The sequence below is a fragment of the Oncorhynchus masou genome, chromosome 4, assembly GCF_036934945.1.
Source record: "Oncorhynchus masou masou isolate Uvic2021 chromosome 4, UVic_Omas_1.1, whole genome shotgun sequence".
NCBI lineage: Eukaryota > Metazoa > Chordata > Actinopteri > Salmoniformes > Salmonidae > Oncorhynchus > Oncorhynchus masou.
Window position 1 is genome coordinate 4421040 of NC_088215.1, and position 9241 is coordinate 4430280.

A 9241-nucleotide genomic window follows, 5' to 3' on the forward strand; every position below is an offset into this window, starting at 1 on the left:
GTATTAATCTTTTCTTACTTTTGTTGACATAGATTTCAACGCACTTCCAATGCACATCGGCGGAAATCCATTTCACCATGAGATCGAAATCTTGCTGGCCTTTGATGGGGAGAACATCCACACCCTCGAGGACGTCCCCATGGGACTTGGGCTCTGCTAGGGCTGAATCTCCACTGGGATTCTCTGCCTCTAACCCAATTACAGGGGCTGAGTCACTGTCTTACTGGTGCTCTCTCATGCCGTCCCTAGGTGGGGTGCGTCACTTGAGTGGGTTGAGTCACTGACGTGATCTTCCTGTCTGGGTTGGCTCCCCCCCTTGGGTTGTGCCGTGGCGGAGATCTTTGTGGGCTATACTCGGCCTTGTCTCAGGATGGTAAGTTGGTGGTTGAAGAAATCCCTCTAGTGGTGTAGGGGCTGTGCTCTGGCAAAGTGGGTGGGGTTATATCCTTCCTGTTTGGCCCTGTCTGGGGGTATCATCGGATGGGGCCACAGTGTCTCCTGACCCCTCCTGTCTCAGCCTCCAGTATTTATGCTGCAGTAGTTTGTGTCTGGGGGCTAGGGTCAGTTTGTTATATCTGGAGTACTTCTGTCGTATCCGGTGTCCTGTGTGAATTTAAGTATGCTCTCTCTCTTTCTCTCGGAGGACCTGAGCCCGAGGACCATGCCTCAGGCTTACCTGGCATGATAACTCCTTGCTGTCCCCAGTTTCAACTGTTCTGCCTGCAGTTATTCTATTTAGCTACACTTTGTAGTACATTTTTTCACTATAATAAATGTTTCTGATGCCACATCGCCCATTTTCAAAGGGAGTCGTCGCTTTTTAGCTTTTTGTCTGAAATTATTTTCTCAACTGCGATACCAACTCCAAGTCAGCAATGGCGATGTGCGTCTTTCAGGTGATTCTGCCACTGTGACGTATAATCTAGTGGACGGGATGATTCTTCAATATCAACAGCTAGTCAGCCACCGTGGTTCACTAACTTTATGGAAAAAGGTTCATTCAATAAATCTAGCAACTCCTCCCATACTGGGAAAATACAGGAATACACACTCAGAGCCTCCTGACCGGACCCTGTTTACACCTCCAAAGGTGCCTCCCTCACACACACTCAGAGCCTACGAGGCTTTTCTAACTACTACACTTTGCGTGTTTTGCTCACCTCTTTTTAAAAAAACAAGGTTTGAGATGTGGTATCCACTCGGCTCGCTGCCTCTCAGATCCTAGGTGGGTCCATCTGCTCCATTCCCAAAGTGTGGTCTCCCTGAGATCCCAAGTTAGAGGGATCCCTGGTGCACAATTTACCCAGGTCGTCAGGTGTGGTCATCAAGTGAAGATTTGGGGATGGTTAATTTCTTTCATATCAACTGAGACAAAATTCACACAAGTCAGAGTTATTCTTAAACTAAATCTTTATTCACTTAAGAGAGCAGGTTAATACAACATACACATACAAAGTGAATCAATTGAGTGCTCTACGATAGTGATGGCTGGTTGTTGAATCACCCCCAGATGATTGAGAGCCCCGATACAAAAGTACAAAGGTCTGTTACAGCCAAGATACACCCCTTTCAACCTACATGACCAACAACAGATGTATAGAATGGGTCAGAAGGTTATGATTTGTATGAAAGATACTTCTAATACTACTAATTCTCAGCAGACCGTATCTGCAGTAAAAACAGTACTCTGAGTAGAGACCAGGGTCTGGCCCTGAGGTCATCCCTCCCTGGTACCATATAGAACAGAAACATTAACTCATGCTCTGGAATGTGGTCTCTTTAGGTTTTAATCACCCAAAACACATTGTAAATCTCTGTCATTGTTTTCTCCCAGAGGCTCATCCTCAGTAGAAAACAGACACAATAGTTATAAGAAGCCTCTATTCTGTTGCATAAAACCACCATTTGATGCAATAAAAGTATAATAACAATCTTGCAATTTTGCTCTCAGTGTCCACTGAAAGTTGACTAGTAACAACAACTGGGACCTAAAAGTCACCCACCATGAGACCCCCTAAATCCACCCAAGAAGAGGAAAACAAAAGAAAAACCCACAACAAACTTAAAAACAGGAAGCCAAAACGGTAGCACAACTAAAGGTGTTGATTTGTCACATCTATCAAGACAACTGGAGCACTGGGCCAGACACTCTTAAATAGAACCTGGACCAGCTCAGGTGAAACACCTTCCCACTAACGAGATGGACAAGCCAGCACAGGTGTAACACATACTGACTAACGAGGTGACACCAATCAGTGCGTCCTACGTGCTAACGAGCTGTACCTGCTCAAACGTCCAACCTCAAAACATAAATGGAAAAACCAAAGACTGTAACACCTTAAGAGAATGCTCACCACCAACAGAAAACAACTTGCGTTTCACATTATAATCAACTACAATGCTTCACCTTCTACAATATAAACATGGTGTCTACTGGCTGTCATCAATTAAAAAGCAGAAAGAAAAACTTTTTTCCCTCACTAGCTTCTAGAACTCTTGTCCCCTTGGAACGAGCCCAAACAAAACTAATCTCCAATACGGAAAAACGTGCAGTCAAAATAATCCATGGTAATTAATGGTAACGCACTAGATAAACTCAAAACACAAATCTTTTTGACTGCCCACCCTTGAGACGATCAGCAACCAAGTTGTCCTTATCACGGACAGGTCTGATTTCAAGAGGAAACTCCTGCAATATCCGTATTAACTTTCCACCTCACTGCGGAGCATCTCTCTCCTTTCAGGGTTCACTACATAGGCATGTTGTTGGATCGGGGCCCAGTCCCCAATGTCATGCTCTAGTACATTTGGGTTGACACATCTGAGAATGAACCCTGATATTATAAAAGCAGGGGAACAATGTCAATATAATTGTACCCAAAAATATCAAGTTGGTTGCATGAATAACTATGATTACTAAATGTTACATAATTGTAAATATGAAATGTCAAAAGCAAATGTACACCCCTTTGTTAATATGTATCGGCAATAATTAACTTGATGGTGAGGCATGGAATAATAAAACATGTATCTTTTGTCAGGCTGGATGTTTGAAATATGAGGTGATTTGAGTCAGGCTTCTTCAGTAGTGGAATAAAGACCATTAGCACTTGAATGTTGTCAAATACTGGAGTGATGTCAGATTGAAAATAACTTATTCGAAAATAAGTTGTTTTCATTGAAAAATATATATTTTATATATATTTTCAACTTTCATGTCAGGCATAGTCTTCTTTTCAATTACATTTTGCTAGGTGGGTTATCCCCAATGTCAAAACACAGTTTTAACGTGTCCAAATCAATAACCAATATGCAGAAACAGTTTGTGATAAATTGAAAACCTAAACATAAAATTTGCTATATACACAAACTACTGTCACAATAATCATATTATTATAAACGGCACCAAAAACGCTGATGTTTTGACAAATAGCAATAAATCACTGATATCAACTGGGGGGGGGGGGAAATCAGGTTGTTCGTGCTGTTGAATCTAACACAACTAAACAAAACACATGGAAATGGGAGATATCTTTTACCTCACTGGTTAGAGGACAATCTACAGAAGACAGTCAGCTACATTTTGGAGTGATGCATTTAAATGTAGGGGTCACTAAACAAAGGAACACAACACTTATTTGTCATAACTCCTCGATATCATGTTGAAATCAAGTGTGCAACAGGAGGGAGATGAGGTTACACGTCCTGTTAAACATGACTGACCAAAATCCACACAGAATCTGGGAATAATGTGTACATCCCTTGTTAGAGGACAATTTGTAGAAAACAGCTAGGTACATTTTGAAGTGTTGCATTTTGATTTAAGTTGGTGGCCAAAGTGGTGTGTGTAACACAACCCTTTTTTTGTTAGTAACTTTTTGTTAAATCACATAAATAATACTCTTTCAATTCAGAGCCTGGATTTTCCCCCTGACGCTAATATCCATATCATGTTGAAATCAATAGAACAGGGGACAAAAACTTTTAGGGTTCCACATTGTGACATCATTAAAACACTCCTACTACAATGATAAAACATTCTACATTGTGATATCATTAAAATACTCCTACTACAATGTTAAAACATCCTACATTGTGATATCATTAAAACACTCCTACTACAATATTTAAACATTCTACAATGTGACATCATTTAAAATACTCCTGCTACAATGTTAAAACATTATACATTGTGACATTATTTAATTGATATCATGAAATAACTCCTTCATGTATGTATTTTCTGATGTTTGATCAGTGATCTTTTATCAGAGTATCTCTTGTCACATTGATCACAGCAATGAGGTTTCTCTCCTGTGTGTGTTCTCTGGTGTACGATAAGATGGTTAGATGTAGTAAAACTCTTTCCACATTCATCACAGCTAAAAGGTTTATTTCCTGTGTGTGTTCTCTGGTGTGATACCAGGTTACCTGACTGAGTAAACCTCTTCCCACATTGATCACAGCTATAAGGTTTCTCTCCTGTGTGTCTTCTCTGGTGTGATACCAGGTTGCCTGACTGAGTAAAACTCTTCCCACATTGATTACAGCTATAAGGTTTCTCTACTGTGTGTGTTCTCTGGTGTGATTTTAATTGTCCTGAGCGAACAAAACTCTTTCCACAGTCAGAGCATCTAAACGGTCTCTCTCCTGTGTGGATTTTCTGGTGAATTTTAATGTCTGCTGAGGAGGCGAATCTCTTCCCGCATTGCGCACAGATATAAGATTTCTCTCCTGTGTGTGTTCTCTGGTGTAATATCAGGCTGAATGACTGAGTAAAACTCCTCCCACATTGAATACAGCTATAAGGTTTCTCTCCTGTGTGTGTTCTCTGATGTAATATCAGGCTGGATGACTGAGTAAAACTCTTCCCACATTGAATACAGTTATAAGGTTTCTCTCCTGTGTGCGTTCTCTGGTGTTTAGTCAGCCCGCTAGAAGTAACATATCTCCTCCCACATTGATCACAACCATAAGGTTTCTCTCCTGTGTGTGTTCTCTGGTGTGATTTTAAACATCCTGAAGAAACAAAACACTTTCCACAGTCAGAGCAGCAGTGAGTTCTCTTCCCTCTGGGTCTCTGCAGGTGTTTCTTGGGGTGTTTTGATCTGGAGAGACTCTTCTCTGCCTTGTCAGTGTCATGAGGTTGTTGAGGCTCCCCAGAGGATCCATGATAGTCACGTCTCTCTCCTGTGTGAGCAACAAAGTCAGACAGACAGTTGAAGGCCCACAACAGCGGAAATCCACTGTAAAAGGTGACAGCGTAGCCATGATGTTGTACAACAATTGACATCTAAAGAATGTTAAAATTATTTGACAATTGTCTTAAGACAGTCAAGTCAGAAAGAATAGTAATATTTTGTCTTGTTTTCACATTAGTAGTAACATCGATGGTTGTAGGCTAGAAATAAGTTATTCATGTTGTAGAAGACTTTTGGTCTCCAATACAGGCCCCTTTCTGTGTTGCTAAAATTGCGGCACGAGGGCGTAAACAATTTGGTTGTAGAAACTCCTCCATGCTAATGAAGAAACCGCTATTTACCAATATCGATTTTAGTTTTTCACAATGTATTCTGAATATTACAGCGCAATTTGTGTCTATATATGGAAAAATACACTTAAAAAATTGGTTGGCCAAGATTTATTTCAGTTGGGGACAGCACTAGAACATGATTTTGGGGCTCCCGAGTGGTGCAACGGTCTAAGGCACTGCATTTCAGTGCTTGAGGCATCACTACAGACCCTGGGTCGAATCCAGGCTGTATCCCAACCGGCCGTGATTGGGAGTCCGATAGGGAGGCGCACAATTGGCCCGGCATCGTACGGTTTTGACCGGTGTAGGCCATCATCAATACAGGTAACAAGTGGAGGACAGAGGAGCCTTTTAAAGAAGAAGTTACAGGTCTGTGAGAGCCATAAATCTTGCTTGTTTGTAGGTGACCAAATACTTATTTTCCACCATAATTTGCAAATAAATTCATTAAAAATCCTATAATGTGATTTTCTGGATTTTTTTCAAATTTTGTCTGTCATAGTTGAAGTGTACCTATGATGAAAATTACAGGCCTCATCTTTTTAAGTGGGAGAACTTGCACAATTGGTGGCTAACTAAATACTTTTTTTGTCCCACTGTATTTGTAATGTGGTGCTTCTTGTTCACGGAGGGTAATTCATATTAAGTAATTTTTTTAAGCTGTTAAGAACTTGTTATAGTTAAATAAAGGTAAAAAAAAATGTTTTTTATGATAAAGCATTTTCTACAAATCCGTCAAAGCACCAACTTTGAGAAGGTTCTAAAACAAAGGTTTCAAACCAGTTCATGAATGTAAATTGAATCTAGATATGTTTTGCCTTTAATGTAAATTAATCAAGGTATGTTTCACCTTTAATGTAATTGAATCTAGGTATGTTTCACCTTTAATGTAATTGAATCTAGTTATGTTTCACCTTTAATGTAATTGAATCTAGGTATGTTTCGCCTTTAATGTAATTGAATCTAGGTATGTTTCGCCTTTAATGTAAATGAATCAAGGTATGTTTCACCTTTAATGTAATTGAATCTAGGTATGTTTCACCTTTAATGTAAGGGCATGAAAAAAGAAATGGCTGAATATTATACTTATCAATAAATCTAACAATTTCGCCTACACCAGAAATCAACATTGGCAATTCTAGAATATACTACATAGCCTAGAAATCATTATGACATCATGGATGAATTCTAGACTATACTATATATCCTAGAAAATCATTATGACCTCTAGAAAATACTATATAGCCTAGAAACCTGGTTAAACTATAATTATGACATCATGGATGGCCTTGTATTCATTTGTAGTCCTTGTATTCATAGTGTAGTGAATTCTGGGGGTAGCGCTGAGCTGAACTCAAACCTGGGTCCCGCGACTGTCAAGCCAACACTTTATAACTGTTACACCAAGATGTCTGAACTTCTTGATGAGGTGGCTAGGTTTTGGGTTAAGGTTGCTACAATAGATTTCTCTATGAATTTGAGAGTGGTTACATTTCTCCAGCCCCCATCTCCCAGCTGTTTACCCAAACCAAGTCTCTGGGCAGCCATTTTGTTATTTTTTTAAATCCTAGGTTGTCACTTTAAAAAAGCCACAACAATCAATCTGCAGTTCAAACAATAACAAAGCTGTAATTCAAATGTAATTCCACCACTGTTTTGCTAATAAGATGATGGATGGGGCTGGAGAAATGTAACTACTCTCAAATTCATAGACAGACCTATGGATGAAAGGACTGACCATCCATGACATCAACATTATAGTTTTAACCATGCTTTGATGCAATACAGTGTTTATTTACATTGTTTCTAAACATTGGAGTAAAAAAGCGTATGTTGGGGTTCTGATGGGGTTCAACAGTTGAACTAAGCTCATGGGTTATATTCTTCAAGAATCAATGGCTATAAATAAACAATTAAAACGTCTAAATATGGATGTAGCTATTGTATATTTCCCCTTTAACACCACACATCAGTTCAACAACTGCAGAGTTTTGTCCTGTTTTTAAGACAGTACTTACTAGTGTTAATCAGGGCACATTCATCGTTAGAACCACACGATGCCTTAAGATGCCTTTGGGAAATCAGGCCCAGATATCCAGTTTCCTCCTCTTCTTTTTCCTCCTTTTTCGATGTAATAGTAATCTCCTCCTCCTCCTCTTTCACTCCAACAACTGCATCCTCTTCTTTTACTGTAACACCCTCCTCTTCTTTTACTGTAACATCCTCCTCTTCTTTTACTGTAACATCCTCCTCTTCTTTCACTCTGAACGAGTCTTCCTCTTCTTTCACTGACACGTCTTTCTCTTCTTTCACTGACACGTCTTTCTCTTCTTCTTTCACCGTAACTACCTCACCCTCTACTTGTTTTTGTATTGTAACAGCCTCCTCTTCTTTGACGAGAGATTCTTTCTCCGTCCAGCAGACCCCCTCTTCTTTAGTAAGAGTGTTGATTAGTGAGCTCATGGTCGGAAATGTTAGCTAGCTAGGCTAATGCTAACTTAACCAGCCCGCTAGCTGACTAATAACAACACAGTAAATATGTAATTAAATCGGATAACTAACTAGACGACAGAAGTGTGTTTAAAACACAGTGGCTAATATACACGAAAGCGTCTATAGACGCAAGCTACCGAGGTGGCTGACGAACTGTTGATGCTGTTGAAAGAAGCGTTCCGTCCACTAGATAATACGTCACAGCAACAGAACCGTAAATCCTCACACCGCCATCTGTTGACTGGATTGGGTAACGCAGTTGAGTAAAATGAATATTTTATCTTTAATAACAAGTTAAAGTGTAGGAAGCATTCGTTTTTACTCACCAGTGTAACAATACAGTGTGGTTAAGAATTAGTACGCTAGTTGTAGTCACGATATGGTACAAAGAGTACAAAGAGTTATGTTTTTGTTCAACAGTTATGTTATATTTATTAACTTATTTCCGGATATCTTCTAAACTACCCACAATGCAGTATTTCTCAACGTCATATGGATGATCAACTCTGTGCTACCGTGTTTGTATGCAAGTGTAACGGTGTAATGAAGTTACATTTTAAAAATATATTAAACATTTATTTAACTAGGCACGTCAGTTAAGAATAATTTGTTATTGACATTGACGGCCAACTCCTGCCAAACCCTAATCCAGACGATGTTGGGGCAATTGTGCGCTGCCCTATGCGACTCCAAATCACGGCTTGTTATGATACAGCCTGGATTTGAACTAGGTTCTGTAATGGCGCCTCTAGCACTGAGATGTACTGACCTTAGACCGTTACTCATGTGTTTACATTACACTCAGTGATAAAGGTATGGGATTCTGGGTAAACCACGGCAGATTTTTTGAGAATTTGAAAATTTAGTTGTCCTGCAATAGAAATTTATAAAGTTGACATTACATAGTCAAATCCAAGTTTTAAATCATACATTAGCAATTTATGTTTTAGTAACTACTGTTGTTGGTTTGGCGTCAAATAAGCCACTCCTTTATATGTTATTTGTTGAATCTCAATTTTCCATGTGGATTTAATGCTGAAAATGCATCTTCTTCAGGAGTGCTATTGTTATCCTGTTGACTACTGATCATTCATCCACACTATGTGTCCCGTGAATGCAGGTAATTTATGACAAATGTATAAAGTATATGTTTTATAAACTCATGAACAACAGGTTAATGTAATATATTTTGATACTAAAATGGATGACAGTTTA

At 39.3% G+C, this 9241-nt stretch overlaps 1 protein-coding gene across 1 annotated transcript; it reads right to left on the minus strand.

Annotated features, from left to right (window-relative positions):
- Positions 1-1398: 1398 nt before the first annotated feature.
- Positions 1399-8199, minus strand: LOC135521888 (zinc finger protein 883-like). Its single transcript, XM_064947676.1, has 2 exons — positions 7552-8199; positions 1399-5190 (listed from the first exon to the last, which is right to left on the minus strand). The coding sequence occupies exons 1-2, from the start codon at positions 7994-7996 to the stop codon at positions 4229-4231; spliced, it is 1407 nt and encodes a 468-aa protein (XP_064803748.1). The 5' UTR covers positions 7997-8199; the 3' UTR covers positions 1399-4228.
- Positions 8200-9241: the final 1042 nt, after the last annotated feature.